The sequence below is a fragment of the Barbus barbus genome (genome assembly GCF_936440315.1).
Source record: "Barbus barbus genome assembly, chromosome: 34".
NCBI lineage: Eukaryota > Metazoa > Chordata > Actinopteri > Cypriniformes > Cyprinidae > Barbus > Barbus barbus.
Window position 1 is genome coordinate 1,555,018 of NC_136762.1, and position 19,983 is coordinate 1,575,000.

Genomic DNA, 19,983 nt, shown 5'->3' on the forward strand with positions numbered 1-19,983 from the left:
TCACAGCTTATTCTGTACTAAAGATCAGAGAGTGACAGCAAAGGTCAAAGTTCAGCCAGATTAAAGCGTGTGATGTTTCTAATGCGATCAGAAATGTTCAGGACAGTAACTCTACAATGTCTGTCTGAGTCTAAATTGAGTTAAATTGCTTGATAAAATCCTAAATAACTCATTTGGTGATTATAATGAATAATTCAGATACTCTTGTTATTTTAATTAATGTTTTCAGTTATTTACATAATATTCTATTGTTTTTATTTTAAATTTAGTTCTAGTAATTAATAGTGTGGATTTGTAATTTATAATTAATTTATTAATTTATTTTAATTATTTTATTTAATGCTTTTTAATAAATGAATACTATAATATTCATAGATTAAATGTAATAATTAATTAATAAATGTAATATTATTTTAAATTAATATTATTTCAGAGTTTATTTTATTTCAAGTAACACGTTTTTCATGGTTTTGGTTTTAGTTTATTATAGTAACCTTGTTTTGAATGAAGTCAAACAAAAATGTAAAGGAGAGCTAAAAAGATTATTTTTTAGTGTTCAATGATTATTCTTGTCTGTATTGTTTCAGGTATTGTGTGTATAATCGCTGTGACTGATGACCATCTTAACTTCTGTTTAATATTGAAGTGATCCAGATAATATTGCGTCAGATTTTCCACTAGTTCTTTCTGCCGTACTTTCAGTTTCTTCCCAGAAATCTCCAGACGTTCCTTCTCTCTCCTCAGAAATAATCATTAACCTGAATGTTTGTCATCTTACTCCAGAGTTTGTGTTTAAAGGATGAACACACACGTACAGTACATAAAGATGCTCAATGCATACGGCACACACTCGAACACACTTGAGCTGAGCAAATGAAACGCCAACATACACGATGCAAAGGCTTTGTTTAATATCTTAAGATCATTATGAATTTGATGCAGTCCTTAATTTACATTTGTGATCCAAAAAATATATATATTTTCATGTTAAGCAAAAGATATTCACTATACTCCTAACCTCTTAGAATGAAAGCAAAATATGATTTGACCTCCTTGTATGTGTTTTCATAGCAATTCACGCACAGCCAAAGGTCATAAATAAAACATTTTTGTTAATAGTTATTATTCTTCTCAAAATGAGGGTTGTAAAACATTATAAGAAATAAACATAAACTGAAATAAAATATTTTAAAAAATGTAAAAAGATCAAAAAAGTTGTCCTAAGACAAGAACGCGTTTTAAGTTTTAGGACAATTTTGATTATAGGTTTTGATTAAATGACTCAAATGTTGACTAGTATATTTCAACTACATTTATTTTATTTCAAAAACACAAACACAATTACTAAAACTGTAAAATTAAAATGGAAAATAATACAAAAAACATAAATACTATATTAGTGTCTCAGAATTATTTTGGTGTGTGTTTATGATTTAATGCTCACGTTGATAGACCTTAATGCTGATTTTCACCAGGAGATAGAAACATTTATGCCTTCTAGTCATGAAGTGTTTCTTCATTAAAGCAGCTGTGGGTAACACTTTTGGAACATGAAAACAAGAAGGTCTTAGACCAGCAACAAACCAGATTCCAGCTGCTCAAACCGTCTTAATGTGGTCTGCCTGGTTATTGGAATGTTACATGTGGTCATATATCAGTTTAGATAACTAAAATGGGTATCAGGCATGTTTCATAATAAAGCTACCCTGTGAAGACAGATTATAGAGTTGGAAAATCATTTCATTTGCTTTGATGTTTTTATAAACTCGTTCACATTTATTCTCTTGCATGAAATTCAAGAAAAATATAAAATAAATGTTATTCATTTACTTTTCCCTCTTAAAACATTTAATAAGCTGATAAAGTTTGATGTTACAGAAGTTTGATAGTTATTAACGTTATCAGAACGTTCTCTCAACGTAGTGAACAAACGTTCCTCCAGTAACATTAATAGAATGTTCATTCAACATTATCTGGTCTTTAATAATGCTCTCAAAATGTTATAAATCATTTATAGAACATTTTTCTGAAACATTTCAGTTGTAACGTTTTCTAAAAGTTACTTTTTTGTTTTAGAACGTTCAGAAAACATTCAAAAGTTACGTTCCCATAATGTTTGCAAGAAATGCAATGTTCCTTTCATTTTAAAATAACCAAATTAAAATATTTTTTTTTTAAACTGGATGCCAACATTCAATTCATATTAGAAAAAAAGGTTCTTGTTTCTGGGAAGCACATAAAGATATGATGAATCATTTTTAATAGAAGTCGTGGTCTAATGGTTAGAGAGTCAGACTCGTAATCCAAAGGTTGTGGGTTCGAGTCTCGGGCCGGCAGGGATTGTAGGTGGGGGGAGTGAATGTCCAGCGCTCTCTCCACCCTCAATACCACGACTGAGGTGCCCTTGAGCAAGACACCGAACCCCCAACTGCTCCCCGGGCGCCGCAGCATAAATGCTGCCCACTGCTCCGGGTGTGTGTGTGTGTGTGTGTGTGTGTTCACTGCTGTGTGTGTGTGTGTGTGTGTGTGTGTGTGTGTTCACTGCTGTGTGTGTGCATGTTCATGGGTTAAATGCAGAGCACGAATTCTGAGTATGGGTCACCATACTTGGCAGTAGATTAGATTAGATTCAACTTTATTGTCATTGCACATGTAAGGTACAGGGCAACGAAATGCAGTTAGCATCTAACCAGAAGTGCAATAAGCAGAGGTACAGGATATACAGTGCCTACAATATGTTACATATGTACAGAATATACAGATAAGGCAGTAGTACTATGGACATAATTTACAAATATTTAAATACTATCAGTATGATATACAGATGGGTGATATGAACATACTATACAGATGGATTGTGCAGTAAATGTATGTACACTATGAGCAAAAACTATGAATATAATTACAAATGGATATGAATAAGCTATACATTAAGATATATAAACACTAGTGCAATGAACATTGAAAGTGCATAGAAATAAAAATTTCCAGTGCATAGTACTCAGTGTGTAGATGGATTTTTTTTTTTTTTTACCTATTTAGTGGGGCGGGGTGGAGAGTTTGTAGTGGTGTGTGAGGGTATCATCGGGCAGAGTTTAGTAGGGAGACAGCTGTTCCTGAGTCTGCTTGTCCTTGATCGGAGGCTCCTGAAGCGCCTCCCAGAGGGCAGTAAGTTAAACAGTCTATGGTCAGGTTGAGAGGAGTCCTTAAGAATGCCGCGAGCTCGACGTAAACAGCGTTTTCTCTGGACGTCCTCAATGGCAGGAAGTGGTGTCCCTGTGATGCGTTGGGCGGTTTTCACCACCCTCTGCAGTGCCTTGCGGTCAGCAGCTGAGCAGTTCCCATACCAGACTGTGATGCAGTTGGTCAGGATGCTTTCAATCGCACACCGGTAGAAGTTCACCAGGATGGTTGGAGACAGGTGGTTCTTCTTCAGTGTCCTAAGGAAGAAGAGGCGTTGGTGAGCCTTCTTGACTAGGCTGGATGTGTTGGTGGTCCAGGTCAGGTCCTCCGAGATGTGGGTTCCCAGGAGCTTGAAACTGGAGACACGTTCAACAACCATCCCGTTAATGTGGATGGGGTCATGCGTGCCACTTTTCTTCTTCCTGAAGTCCACAATAAGCTCTTTTGTCTTACTGGTGTTGAGGAGCAGGCTATTGTCAGCGCACCATGCAGCCAGGTGCTGTACCTCCTCCCTGTAGGCAGTCTCATCGTTGTCTCTGATGAGGCCAATCACTGTGGTGTATGTATGTCACTTCACTTAATAGACGCTCCTCCTGCAGACAGAATGCAGTCATAAAGTGTGTGTTCAGTGATTGCTGTATATTTCTGCTGGTTTACCCAGGCGTTTATGTGAGGTGAATGTTTGATCTGTGAGAGATCTGCTTGTGTTCGAGGAACCAGGAAAGATCTTCAATGAAATCAGCTCGACTTTCAGCTTCAGATTCATTCTTTTGCTGCATGTTTTGTCAATAAATTAAAGTCTGATTGAATCCTCTTTGAATAAAAGCATCTGCTTTCACTTGTTGCTTCTTGCTGTTTAAAAACAGTTGCATTATTTCTGACTACTGTTTATCATTTATATACACATCTGAAACATACTGGGGTAAATTAGGGTAAATTCAGGTAAACAGGTTAGGGTCAATTTTGAAATTACAGTGACTGTATATAATATTTACATGTAATCACATAAGACGTATACTATATTAGATGTGAAATCACCCTATCATGTATCAAACAGTACTGCATTTCAAAATTGTACCTAGACAGCATTTTTAGGCATCTTTTAGTTATTTTTTTATTTTCATGTGTCAAAGTAAATTATTGACATAATTGTTTTTACACTGATCCTATGGATACAATACCAATACATTAAATAAAAATACGGACCGAAGGAATGAATGAATTAATTAATTAATAAGCACTGATGCTAAAAATAAAAATAAAAATATTTTTTTAAACAATACTCAGCATCAAAACTAGCTTTTAGGATGTTAAAATGAAAAAATTAATTTGTTACTCTTTTATTTTTTATTTGTTTGTTTACTTTTTATTTTAATAAAAAAATACTTCTTTAAAACATTATTGACCTTTTTACAGTTTTTCTCAGTTGATTTGCAACTATAAAGCAGTTCTCTGAAAATAGCTCATTTCATGACCCTTTATTTGGAAAGCATATATAGACAGAGGAAAACACAAAAGTTACAAATTCTGATGATGGATGAACATCCAGAAAACGATCAGGGTCAACAGCCGAGAGGAAGAAGAGGAGTAAGGATGCAGGGAAGTGTACAGAGAAAAAACAGAGGAAGAGGAGGAAGAAGAAGAGGCCAAGGACAGAGCTGCATATCAGATCAAATAATGTTGTCAGTCATGGCCTTACAATGGCTCAAGGGTGCAGCTAAATATTGGGAGATCAACCATATCCTCAATAATTCAAACATTTTGAAACAGTCTCTTTCAATCAATATCTCACATACAGTAATGTGTAAATTTGTACTTTTGAAATGGATATGGCATACATAAGAAGAGCAGACTTCTGTATTTCAATAAAGCGACTGTCATCCAGACTGTAGCTATAGTTTACATCAGGTAACACTAAGAGTGCACTGTTACACTTCACACTACTTTACATGTAATACATTCGTACAAAAATAAATGTTCTGTATAAATACAAATGTTCATGTACTTTTTTCTGTGTACTATTGACTCTTCTCAACAAACATCAGATTTTTTTAAATAAAACCTTAATTTCCATGGTTGACTGTCATGGTGAAAAAAAAAACAACTAAACATTTTGACCAGTGTGGCTCACACGATGACAAAAATACTTTATATTTTGGTGGCCTTGGCCAAATTACCGACACGATAACTAGGTTTTGAAGCATGAATGAAATGTTTTGGGTGAGTAACTACATTTTGCAGACATGCAATAAAGTTCTGAAGTTCCAGCAAACAGTTGTGACATTTGCTCTCAGTTTAGAGAATGTTACGACTAAGCTATGGACACAATATCAATACATACAGTACAAATAGAGATAGATAGATAGATAGACAGACAGACAGACAGACAGACAGACAGACAGACAGGTAGATAGACAGACAGACAGACAGACAGGTAGATAGACAGACAGACAGACAGACAGACAGGTAGATAGACAGACAGACAGACAGACAGACAGGTAGATAGACAGACAGACAGACAGGTAGATAGACAGACAGACAGACAGACAGACAGACAGACAGGTAGATAGACAGACAGACAGACAGACAGACAGACAGGTAGATAGACAGACAGACAGACAGACAGACAGGTAGATAGACAGACAGACAGACAGGTAGATAGACAGACAGACAGACAGACAGACAGGTAGACAGACAGGTAGATAGACAGACAGACAGACAGGTAGATAGACAGACAGACAGACAGGTAGATAGACAGACAGACAGACAGACAGACAGACAGACAGGTAGATAGACAGACAGACAGACAGACAGACAGGTAGATAGACAGACAGACAGACAGACAGACAGGTAGATAGACAGACAGGTAGATAGACAGACAGACAGACAGGTAGATAGACAGACAGACAGACAGACAGACAGACAGACAGGTAGATAGACAGACAGACAGACAGACAGACAGACAGACAGACAGACAGACAGACAGATAGATAGATAGATAGATAGATAGATAGATAGATAGATAGATAGATAGATAGATAGATAGATAGATAGATATAACAAAAATGTTCTACGTTTTGCTAATGTTCTTATTGTGTTTGTAGTGTCTAAAAACCCTTAATTGTTTGTTATTGTGTTTTATTTTGTGTTCAGAGCGTGTCTGTGATGCAGTCTATGTAGGGCACTCGGAAGGTGTATAGACACGCACAGGCTGCGTGAGCGCGTAGTGGGCGGAGTTTCTCCGTAAGCCCCGCCCCACGCTCCGCCAACACAAACTTGTTTCTCAGAGCAGAGCCGCAGAAGTCAGTCACGCAGCGTCACGCAAGAGCCGCGCTTCCACGCTCGCGTCTGCTGAGAGCGGCTGCTGCTGTTTCGTGAGCTCTTCTCCGCGTGCGTGTGTGAGTGTGAGTGAGTGTGAGTGAGTGAGTGAGTGTGAGTGTGTGTGTGTGAGCTGCAGTCATGGCTGGGGACGGAACGGAGCAGCGCGCGCTGCAGTATGAGCAAACTTTGGTGAGTTGTGTTTGTTTTCTTGTTATCTCTCAGACTCTGATTGTGTTTATCAGTCGCTGTCAGTCGTGTTTGTGTGACTCTTCATGAGTGTCTGTTGCTATCTCAGACTATTGTTTGTATCTGTCTGTTTTTAGTTCATGTCAAAGTTGAGTAATAATTATGATTCATAAATCATGACATGATGAGCTGGAATCAGATCTGTATCTGTCTCTCTATCTCTCTCTCTATACCTGTCTCTCTATCTCTCTCTATACCTGTCTCTCTCTCTCTCTCTCTCTATACCTCTCTCTATCTCTCTCTCTATACCTGTCTCTCTATCTCTCTCTCTCTATACCTGTCTCTCTCATTCTGTGTATTTCAGTGTATTTCCAACACAATATTTGTAGTAATATTAACAGAATTATTCAAGGTTTATAATAATATAAGGTGTAAACACTGATAATAATAATAAAAAAAGTAATTTAGTATTTTACTTATTTATACAATAAAACTGTTTTTGTCTCCAAAATAGATTTATTAAGCTAAAACTAGCTTATAGAGTTATATTTTTTATTTAACAGACATTAAGAGTTTCAATATAGTTACGTTTATTAAGTAATTCATTTTGTGGTTCAGATTTTTTTAAAACAATTTAATTAAGTATATTTTATAAATAATATTAATTATACTAATAATGAGATATTAATTTAAATAATTTTAATTTCATCCTGTTGGCTCCTTGGAGGTTTGCTGAGGGCCCCTAATGGCCTCCAGTCGTTTCCTCTCTGTCTGTCATTCAGAGCCCAGCAGGAGATAATAAAGTGCTGCTGATTAAATATGACTCTTACACTAGTCTACAGGTGAATTATTGCTCGTTTATTCTGCTCAAAAACACCCGTAGCCAAAACTCATTAGGTCTCCACAAGAGTTCATTTATATGTGTAATTAATTAGCAGAAGAGCTCAGTGTGTGTTTATATAACTATTGTTTGGGACAAAATTATCTATTAAAAAAAATCAGAAATCTGGGACCTCATCAAAAGGATTTTAATTTTTTTATTTAAATCTACAATTATTTTTAGTTTATATTTTGCATAGTCAATATATGCACACACACACACACACACACACATACATACACACATTTTTACATTTATTATATTATATAGGCTATAATATTTACATGCGCATATACTGTATATGCAAAAATTTATAAAAAATATAATGTATGAAATCATGTATGAAAATAAATAGTGTATGTGTGTGTGTATATAAATATATAATTTTTTTTTTTTTTTTTTTTTTTTTTTTTTTTTCATATATTATATTATATATATATATATATATATATATATATATATATATGCATACATTATTCACATACATATACTTTACATACATGAATGTAAAAAAATGATATGTAACTTAAAATGTGTTATTGATTAATTATTATAAGCATGACATTTATGTGTCTAGATATATATCTTGCATATGTTTCTATGTAAATAGCTAAATCTTAAAGTAAACGTGTACTATTGGCCATAAATGTCTTTATCATTATTACAACAGAAAGATAAAGTTCCTGTACCAGTACTTATGCAACCAGGAGCTCTGCTGAACCAACACAATCTCACACACACACACACACACACACACACACACACACACACACACACACACACACACACAGGGCTTTGTTGTTGAGTGTGTGTGAAAGAGAGATGTCATTGGGAACCAACAGAGAAGTGAAACACTCATCACTTCCCAAATCTGTCTCTGATTTATTGGAGTGATTTGTTTTTAATCTAATCTAAAAATGCATCTCTGATTTTCCAAACCAGTTTTCCCGTAATTCTTGTAGGGCGGGGCTTGACTTATTTAGTAGGAGTTGATTGGACGGTGAAAAATACCAGAGAAAAAAGTTCTGATTTCCGTCTCGTTTTCATCTCTTCTTGCACCATTTTGAGATTTTTGTATTGAGTGAATAAGGTTGCTGTTGGCCTTGAGACAGAGGTGCATTGTGGGCGTTGAAAGACAGTTAATAGGTTTAAGCGAGAACAGGAACTTTGTTTTGTCACAGACTCAAACTGAGTCTTTCTGTCAGTTCTAGTCAGGCTGATGTCTTCTTCTGTTTCTGGCTTTGATTGAAATTAAACTGCACTCGTTTTGCTTTACACATGAGGATCATATTATTGCTCTTCATAAATGCCCCTAATAGAGTCGGACAGCACTGAAACGCTCATAAATCACGTCAGATCTACTGATGCAGACAGGTTTAGCTATTATTATCGCAGCATTTAAATGTCGAGGTGAAATCCTGGAATAATTGGATCAATAAATGTGTTCATCTGAGCTGATAAGATAAGGCTTACATGTGTGATTATGAGTTATTGATTAGTTTTCTTCTTGATCTTTTCATCTGAGGTGAATAACATGTACAGGAATGTTCTCTGATTCTTGATGTTCGTCATAGTTGTTTGACTGACAGCTGTCAATCATCCATCCATTTTTTTCTTTCTTTTTTTAAAGAATATTCAAATTGGTTGTCGGTCATTTCATGAAAACTTGCAGTTTGCAGACTAAAATTAGGTGTAAAACTCGTTCAGAGATAAACTATTAAGATAAAGTTTAATAACTTAAATAGCAATAAGAAATAAAACTAGACACAAAAAATGCAATTAATAAAATTAAACATACTTCGAACAGTTTTCAAACAGTGCTAGAACAACTATAAACAGAACATTTCAACCAAAATCTGGGCTTAATTAATAAAAACTTGCAGTTTGCAGGAAAAATAAAATGTAATGTTAAATTTAAAAAATTAAATGTAAATTTCAGAAATAATTGCTAATTCCTTTCATGTTTAGGCCTAATTAATGTTCATGAATTAAACATGAAATTTTGAAGTAGAAAGACTGAAATAGTATTTTTGTGTAAAACATACTCCAATATCTTTGTTTTATTTTCAACTTAAAAAATATTTTTATACAGTATAAAAGACTGGCAACTCATTTTTGAAAACTGAAATAAAAAAAAATAAAAACTACAAAAAAATATGTAGGATCCAAATATCGGCTTTGCAACTCGGAAAAGAAAAGAAGTCAAAAAGTATATAAATATTTTAAAAAATCCCATTGTATTTTTGTATTTTCTATGGTGTGTATCAAACAACACCTAACAATATTTAAGTAAGAAATAAATATATATATATATATATAAGTAATACATACCAAATATTGAAGATATATACCTTTATTTTGAAAAAAAATCACTTGTTTACACTTAAATTAACATTTTAATCTGGACAAAAACATAACAGCCCAGAACATAATATTTAGATATTGCTTGAATTTTTTTAAATATTGTTTACAGTTGTCTCTTTTGCATTGTTTGTTTAAAATGTTTACTTTTTGTTATATTTTTTTGCGTAGTTTTATTTTTTATTTAAGTTTTTATTTGAAAAAAGTCCAACTTTTTCTTAAGATCACAACTCTGAAGTTTATCTTTTTTGTTTGTTTCAGCAATTATCATGATATAAACATTTGAAACTTCACGTACCGTCAGATGGTGTACATATAAGCTAAAGTAAAATGAAAAGAAACGCACAGTAAACTCATGAACAGAGTGTTTTTTAGGGTTGGTGGTCTGATCTGCAAACACAGGTCGCAGGTTCAATCTCAGGAAGGTTGAAGAGTTACAGAGATGCTTGATGAGATTTTAACCTCTGGTTATACTAGTAAAACTGTCTGGATTAAAGAGTACCTGCTAAACATTAAATTAAGACACGTTTACTTGAGAAGCAAAAATTACTTGAGATATAAGGTGTTGTTTTCTGAAGAAAGTTCCTGCTTAAAAACAACAAAAAATGTATTATGTTGAAAGCAGTTGTGCTGCTTTATATTTGTGGAAATATGAAAATTAAGGTTTTTTTGTTTGATAAATTAAAAGTTCAGAAGAATGGCATTTATTTTGAAACACACTGTAAAAATTATATGATCACTAGGCTTATGTTTTTATATTACTTTAATCAAAAATCTTGAGCCGTTTTAGTCATTTAAATGAAATTCAACTTGATTAAGGTCGTTTAATTTAAGTGGACATGACAACTAAGTTGATTATACATAAAAATTGAAGGCAGCGACTGAACTTAAGTTTTGTTACGTTGTAAAAGTCTTTGTAACTTTTGATCAATTTCATGCATCCTTGATAAATAAAAGCATGAATTTCTTTATGCTCAAAATAAAAAGTCTTGTTTTCAGTACAAATATCTAAACATTCTTAAATCAAGACACATAACAAATCATACAAGTTTATTGTGTCTTGTAGTCTTTTATATATATATATATATATATATATATATATATATATATATATATATATATATATATATATATATATATCAGCATTAAGTGAGTTTTTACATAGAAGTAATGCAAAAATGTGGGGTAAGAAAGTGAACTTGTTTTCTATTATTATTATTATTATTATTTTAAGCATAAACCCACTTAATTTTATTTTTAATCAAGAAAACAAGACGTTACTTATTTCTTATGCAGTTTTGCTTCTCAGGTATATTTATTCTGGAAAACAAGACAAAAATACTGAGTAAGAAAATACTGTTTTTTCTTTGCAGTGCACTAAATGGTTTTTCCTGTCTGTTTAAAAAGTGTATTTATGCATTATGTATTATTTATTACTTTTCTACACAAGTACACTACCAGTCTATAGTTTGTGATCAGTAAGATTTTTAATGTTTTTTAAAAAATTATCTTCTGCTCACCAAGCCTGCATTTATTTGATACAAAATACAGAAAAAGCAGTAAAATTGGGAAATATTTTTTACTTTTTAAAATAACTGTTTTCTATTATATATGTGTTAAAGTGTAATTTATTTCTGTGATCAAAGCTGTATTTTCAGCATCATTACTCTAGTCTTCAGTGTCCTTCAGAAATCATTCTAATTTTAAAAGAAGTTTACCAAGCCTGCGCAGATTTATTTGATCCAAAATACAGCAGCACTGTAAAAAAAATAAAAAGTTGAGCCAACTTAAAATTTTAAGGCAACCAGCTTCAGCAGATTTTTGAGTTTTCTTAATTTATTTTTGTAGGAGATTCTCAACTTCTTTTTGTATAAACTCAAAACAACAAGTTAAGAAAACTCAAAAGTCTGGATCAAATAAATCAGACTGAGACTTCTTTTAAACATTAAAAATCGTACTGTTAAAAAACTTTTGACTGGTTGTGTAATTTTGCTTCTCAACTAAACGTATCTTTAGATATTTGTACTGGAAAACAAGACTTAAAAATAAATTGCACTGCAGTAAATTGCTGTTTCCCATATCTGTTTAAAAAGTGTATTATTTATTACTTTTCTACACACTTAAGTGTTGATTTAACATCTGTTTGATCGCATCCAAAGCAGCCGGAGAATAAAGGAGAGCAAACACAAGCGTTCAGCGTCAGGAATGATGATCTCCAGCGAGTTCAGTCCCACCACTAAACGTATAAAGGAATTAAATGACAAGTCTGAAACAAGGAGAAGAAAGTAAGGAAAACAAACCGCATTGAATATTGAATGAAAGAGTACGACTGCGCACCCTAGTAAACACAGACATGTAGAAATAGCCAGAATCAAAGACGCATGCCAGTGTGTCAGAACTGGAATAAATGTGAGGTCGAAGAGATCAAAACAATACAATATGACATATTTCCTCTTATTATGTGACCAGCGCAACAGATAAACCACCCACAGCTCATAATGAATGCATTTAATTTCTCTAGTTTCTTTCATCTGAGCATAAAGTCTGGTCCACATTGCTGTAGACAGGAAGAGATAATCAGAATGACTTGTTTTGCTAGACTTTTGTTTATTTCTTAAGTGATTAAATCAAAACGCTGAATGTCTTTTAAAGATTTGATGTGATGAAGCACAAACTTTGTCAAATCAAGTGACTAGTTCTTCCTTAAAAGTGTAATATGATCAGTCTGTAAACATGACTTTGTTTCCTGCTCGACAGATAAGGGTGAAAGCTCAAGTCATAAAGACACACAGAAGTTTCTTCTGCTCACCAAGGCTACATTTATTTGATCACAAATGCTGTAAAAATTGTGACAATTTAAAACAGCTGTTTTCTATGTGAATATGTGTTAAACTGTAATGTATTTCTGTGATCAAAGCTGTATTTTCAGCTGCAGATTTTAATTCTCATTACCATAATTAATCTCAATATTTAGGATTTTTTTAGTTCAAGAAACAAAAGCACACCATTTCTCACCCGTAATATTACTGTAATACAGCTAAAACGCTGCCAACACACATTTATGTTCAAACACCATGTAAAAGTGAATTTTGCCTCCGATGACCCCTTTAATGATTCTCAATGGAGGCAATGCAAATTAATTTCTTATTTGTTTGCTTTTGATGTTGTGCAGAGATTCAACTGCATTCCATCCTTATGGAGTTATTTTGTGAGATGTTTGTAATATGCATCAGACTCTTTCTGCCGCTGTTTCTTGTAATTAGATCTTGTTTGTCTCGGTCTGTGTTCACAATAGTTCCTGTTCTGCTGTGAGTTAATTTGTTAAACAAGCTGCTATCAGAATGCATTTGTGTGATATCCCATGTACACACAAACACATTCTCACATAATCTGTGGTGTGGTGAACACACACACACACACACACACACACACACACACAGTCTTTGTTTATAGTTCTCTGAGCACCTGCAAACAGCCTCGGGCAGTAATTTCTTTCTCAATTTCCTGCAGTACTAGAGTTGAGAACACCCTCCTCAGTGCGTGTGTGTGTGGTGTGTGTTGTGTGTGTGTGTGTGTGTGTGTGTGTGTGTGTGAGTGAGCTGGGTAAAAACAGCATTGGACCGCGTCCAGCGCCGCTCCATCAATCTTTACATGTTTCTATTGGGCTAATGGCCTGATGTGATCGTGGTTGCCATGGATACGCATCAATTTCTTAGAGTCCTTTTGTAGAGTGAGAAATACTGTACAAATCCAGCTGTCTCTCTCTCTCTCTGGTGTCTGGTGTCTGGGAGTGAAAGATTCACTCTTCTCCTTTATTCATTCATTCCCTCGTCTCTCACGGGAAGCGTGATGAATAGAGTGAGACGGATCACACACACACACACAGTTCACTCAGGTGTGTGAGATTTAATGAGGGTGTTGTTCACTGAATAGATGTGTGTTTGTTTGTTTGTTTGTTTGTGTGTACGGTACGTTGTTTATGACTGAATGTCCCCTGAATGATAGTAAAAGCTGAAATACTACGGTAAAAGCAGCCGACAGTATGGGTTAAATATATAGCAAATAATCTCTTAATGAAAATGTTCAAAGGTTTTAGAGGCAGAGATAGAAATAAGGTCCTGTTTACTCGTGTTCGTTACTAACTTTAATAATAGCTAAATAAATAAATAATAATAATAAATAAACGTAAAAATAAGACAAATAACAATAAAATAAAACTGTTCATTGTTAGTGCATGTTAGCTGTGGTCCATTAAATAATATTAACTGATCAAATTTGTCATATGTTAATGTAATTAACTAATGTTAAGAAATGAAATGTTATCAGATTATCATTAGATCTGTATAAAAGATGAAGTTGCACGGCATGATTGAAAACAAGCTGGATTTGAATGCATTTCAGCTTAGACTTCATATAGATGTTGTTCTTTTTATAATATCTGCAGTCACTGACATTTTGACATCATTCACAAGAAAATATTATAGATATTTTATTAAAGAATGTAAAGCTTTTTGGACTATTGGACCATTTTGCTTTTGGTGGCATTATTTAAAATTAATAATAATAAAAATGACACAAATGTATTTTTTTATTTCCATTTTTCCCAATTGTGATTTTGTTTTTTTTCATAACTGCAATAACTTTTTTTATTTATGTTTGTCAATATTCATTTACAGCCAATAGAACAAATACTATGAACAATTCTTTATCCATCTATCTATCTGTCTGTTTTTCTGCATTATAATCAAAATGGGTTTTTTGTTCTTAAATTATGAAAATAAAATGGGCCATAAAATGATCATTATTTATTATCTAAACACAGATGTGACACATCAGTTTGTTTAAAATAATGGCAACACTTTCAATAAGACCTCTTATGATAACATTAATGCATTAGTTAACAGAAACTACGAAAGAGGCATTTATTAATCATTCACAGTGCATTAACTAAATTACATCCATTAGTTTTTTTACAACATTAACAGATAAAATGTTACAATTTAATAGTAAATGTTGAAATTAACAAAGATTCTGCAGCATGCATCAAATATTGTTGATTGCTAGTTCATGTTAACTAATGTAGGCAATTTCATTTAATAAGACCTTATTATAAAATGTTTTGTAATTTGTGTTCAAATTTGAACGCTATTGTAACTCTTTTTAACCTTATTGCACAAATAGAGTCATCTGCTGCTGGAATAAGACACTGGATCTCAGGTTTCTTTGCCTGGACTCTCGGGATGTAGACAGACAGCAGCATGTTTGGAGGAAACGTCTGGTTGTGTTTATTATAAATGTGTCTATTGCTGCATGTGGAGACGTCAAATGTAACCAAAGATTTTCCACAACAGTGTCTTTGTTTGGAGAAAACACACGTTTGCATCCCAACATCAAGCCCTGATCGCTTCATCTGTCATCAGGTCACAGGGTTTGAGTTCATCTGAGAAACTCAAGGCTACTACTATATACTAATGTTTTAATAACTATTATTATTCAATATACTTTATATGTTTGCAATCTGAACACAAAAGCCTATAAGGGTGTTACTTAGATGACAACATTAAACTTGAGAAAGATACATTTATCCTAAATGCAATTAATAAAACACAAATTATGTTATTTGTATAACAAAGTCAAAATATGTTTAGTATTTAAGTAATTTTTTGCTACAAAAAAGTTTATTTGTAATTAACATTTGAGTAATTTTAAAATACAAAAAGATAAATGTATTCTAAATTCAACTAATAATAGTTTTAGCATCTTATCTCTTAAAAAAGGCACATGCCATGTATGTCCATTGCTATTTTTATTCATTTTAATATGCAAAAATTTTTTTTATTGATTTTGTTGCTTAAAAAAAGACGTAACAATGCATGAAAACACACACCGGCACGCCGTATCACCGCAGTACCTGAGTATCAGTGAAAGTCTTCATTTCACAAGGATCAGAGTGTCTTGATAACCTCTGGAAAACTCTGTCTGCATTCCTCAGCAATCCATTGGGACAAACAGTGTTAATACTCGCACACAAAAGACTTCAGAAAGAACAGATTTTATCTGTGTTATGGATTTGCATGGATCTGATGTCAGGGTTTCATGTGCAGTCACTGTTATTAGAATCTTAACCTTTCTTACAGTAAGAGTATTATCTAGTTGAGATGTACTTTTTAAACTGATAAGAATTTTAGATGTCAGAATTGATAAAATAGTGTTGTGTGTGTGTGTGTGACATCTGTGTGTCTCTTCAGTACAGTCTGTTCTACTTGGTCCAGGCATCTGATTGGCTCTTTTCATCTCATAGCTCCGCCCAGCAATGTTTTTCAGCTCATAAGTCATATTAGTGGTTTTGTAACATTTTTCTGATGTACATGAAGGCAAATATTATGTATTTACAATGTAGTGAGTTACTCTTCATTATATTAATCTTCACTACACTAAAACTACAGCAACATGGCAAAAGTAGTTTACTACATCTAAGCTATTTAAAAAAAAAAAAAAATTATATTGAACCAACATCATATCAAGTCAATGCTCTCTCAGTGATCAATAAAACTGACAGTTAAGCAGATAGACAGGCATAATAGTTCAGCTTAATTCAACAACTGTTCCAAACCCAATTTGTCAACAAGAATCTGTATCATGTCCAGGGCCAGATTTACCTCATATTGTGACATAGGCAAAATACATTTTTGCTATTGGCTGGAAACCTCCTATTGATAGTTGGTATTGCGGCTTTATTGTATACAGATACATTTATGCAAAAGGTAACACTTCACAATAAGGTTCATTAGTTAACTAGTGTAGTTAACATGAACTAAGAATGAACAACACTTCTGCAGCATTTTTTAATCTTGATGTTAATTTCAACATTTACTAATGCATTATTAAAAGTTGTTTGTTAACATTAGTTAATGCACTGCGAACTAATGTGAACTACCAATGAACAACTGTATTTTCATTAACTTGTTCATTGTCCGCTCATGTTTGTTAATACATTAATGAAATCTTATTGTATAGTGTAACCATATAAATGTATAGACTTAAAGAAAACGCAGTACTTATTCAATAAACAGTTCTTTATTTACCTTCAGACTGCAAACAAGCTGAGATGCTCTGAATTGCGCGCCGCACTTCATTCATGAGAGAGGCGGGAGGAATAATGAGGTTTGACTGACAGTTTGAGGAGCCAATGGCGTTACGAGATTTAGTGGCGTCACTTTTACTGATCCAGGATCAGTGATCCTTAGCGGTTTTATTTCTGATTTGAGCTCGAGTTTCAGAAATGGTTGGGAAAATGTAACGTTAGCTTTTGTTGTAGCTACCGCTCTACCCGATCAAAAATAGAGCATCGCTACTGAAAAGCTATTTGATACAGAAAACAGCACCGCTACTGAGAAATGTAGTTAAACTTGTACTACATGTAGCGACGCTACTGCCCAACACTGTAGCATCTTAACACTGTTTGCATCTTTTTTTTAAATTAGCTTTAAAGTTTTAACTTTAATGTTAATTAAATATGTATAATGTTTTGCATTCATGATGTGACCATACTTAATTTGCATAATTTGTCATGCTACCATACTGTTTTCCTCCAAATTAAAAATAAAACCCTGTAAACCTTTAAAGTAAATTTTAAACTTCTAAAGTCTTAATTGACATCTTTCTGAAAAATGAAAGGTGAATGATTTGAATCAGTGTTTGTGCAGATATTATGTGTCTGTTTTTTTTTTACATGAACTTTAAACTTTTAATTTGAATTTTACTGGAAAATGACATGTTCAAATGAGTTGCATCTTTTTGTGCAAATATTATTATTTTAATTAACCTTTTTTTAATATGCATAACATTTGCTTAAATTCATTCATATTTAATTTTTCCATGTTACTATACTTTCATTTTATTTTTAAATGAACTATAGTTTTAACATGAAACTTTACGTTTGCATCTTTGTGAAAAATTACAAGTTGAAAGATTGAATGATTTTAATCAATGTTTGTGCAAATATTATGTATCATTTAAAAAAAATATATCTTAGTTTAACTTTAAACTTATAGAGTTGTGAAAAATAAGTCTTTGAATGATTTGCATGTTTTTGTTCAAATATTATGTATCTTTATAAAATTAGCTTTAAACTTTTAACTTTAAAGTTTAGATGCTAGACATTAAATTCATAGCAAATATTGTCTTTTAACTTTAAAGTTATATTTGCAATATTTACATTTGTGTACAGATACTCTATTTTTTTTTTCAAATTAACTTTAGTTTTAACTTTTAAATGTTCTTTAAATGATATGAATCAGTGTTTGTGCAAATATTATTTATATATATATTTTAAATTAACTAAAAATGTTAAGTTTTAATTTACCTCTGTTTGAAAAATTAAAATTTTTTTAAAATGCATTTTTATTGATCTGTTTTCGCATTTTTTGGTGTGTTTGTGTTCAGACCTGTCAGGGTGACCTGAGACTCGATTACGGTCAGAGGCTTTAGTGTTGTTGTTGTGTAATTGTGTTTTTTTGTTCTTTTTATATTGTTTTGGTTCAGAGTATGTTCTTGTTCCTTGAGCTTTTATGTGCTTAGATTTAAGACCCAAATATGAAACCAAATCCTGAGATTTACACACACACACACACAGTACAGTCTTAATTGTATTTCTGAGTAAATGGAGAATTCTCATCACGTGTGAAGAAAAACTTAATTCCCGTTTATTCCCTAATGTCAGAAAGAAGTCAAGTGTGTGTGTGTGTGCACGCGTGTCTTGGGTGGTACTTCATAACAATATTGTTTCCGTTTGTTTATTCTTTATCAGTGTTTTGTTATCATCTCAACTTCTTATCATCTCATATATTTTCCATTGTTCTGTCGCCTGTTTTTTTGCCCTCTGGCTCTTTTCCAGCCTGCCGTTTTAAGTTCAGATTTAGAAGACACCTCTAATAACTTAATGGACAAAAGCGCTGTGTGTGTGTGTGTGTGGAGAGCTGTCAGCACATCATTGTCTCAGCTTTTCTATTTTTTCTCTCTCTCTTTCTGCAGATGGAATGTTATTTTTTCTAAGTCCATTACAGAAATTGACAGCTGACACAGCACACGGTGCAAATCAGTTTAATGTACTTTATTGGCAAAAAAAACAAACATTTAAATTGTCACAGCAGTGCAAAATAAGTTAAATCAAAGTACAACAACAAAAGGTAATGGAGTAAACAGGTCACAATAAAATACTTAATCATATCACCTATCACATTCGGGCCAGTTAAACATTTCTGAAACATGATAAAGTTTTAGTACGGTAATGTGATATGGATTAAATGTTTTTAGTTTTTTTGCCAAAGCATATTGCATTATTTTTATTAAGGACACTTGTTTTAAATTGCTAAATAAAATTAATAAAATTAAACTTATATGAACTTTATATGAAATAACTCTAATATGTATCAATGTTATTTTATTATTTCTTATTGTATTTTTAATTATTGATGTAGTTTTTATTTTTATATTTTCAGTTTTAATATTTATTTTAGCTTTTTATTGTTAGTAATTTATTAATTGCTTTCCCATTTTTTAAATCGTGCTTTTTTTTATTTATTTAGTTTTATTTTTTTTAGTTTGTTTATTTCCAGTTAGTAATTTTAGTGCTTCAGCTTAAACTAAATGGAAATTAGACTTGTTGCTTTGGCAACTAAAGTTTAAGTTTAAGTAATATTACATTTAAATTAAAATTTGTTTATTTACATTGTGTGTGTAAAATTTTCGTTTTAAAGCAGAACATAAATTATAGTTTATTTATAGTTTAGTTTATAGCATGTTAAAAAAACAACAACTTTGCATGGATTAAGAGAGAGAACCAATCAGGAGTGTGTTTCCCAAAAACTATGGTCGCAGGTTCCGTCGTTACCAATAGAGTTCAATGGAACTAACAACCATAGTTAGCTAACGATGCTTTGGGAAATGCACCCCAGGGGAATTTTGACCTGGAAGTGAACTGTGCTTTTACACATGAATTTGTGCATTAATTCAAAAACTGATTTCATTTATTTATTTAATTTGTGAAAGGG

The 19,983-nt window shown here is 32.7% G+C and overlaps 1 protein-coding gene across 1 annotated transcript in view; it reads left to right on the plus strand.

The window, feature by feature from the left end:
- Nucleotides 1-6,499: 6,499 nt before the first annotated feature.
- LOC306854580 (chloride channel protein 2-like) overlaps nt 6,500-19,983 on the plus strand; it is a 68,830-nt gene continuing 55,346 nt past the window's right edge. Inside the window, exon 1 of the mRNA XM_079392716.1 lies at nt 6,500-6,693. Within this exon, the coding sequence (XP_079248842.1) occupies nt 6,643-6,693 (51 nt within the window). The 5' untranslated portion in view covers nt 6,500-6,642. The remainder of the gene's footprint in view (nt 6,694-19,983) is intronic.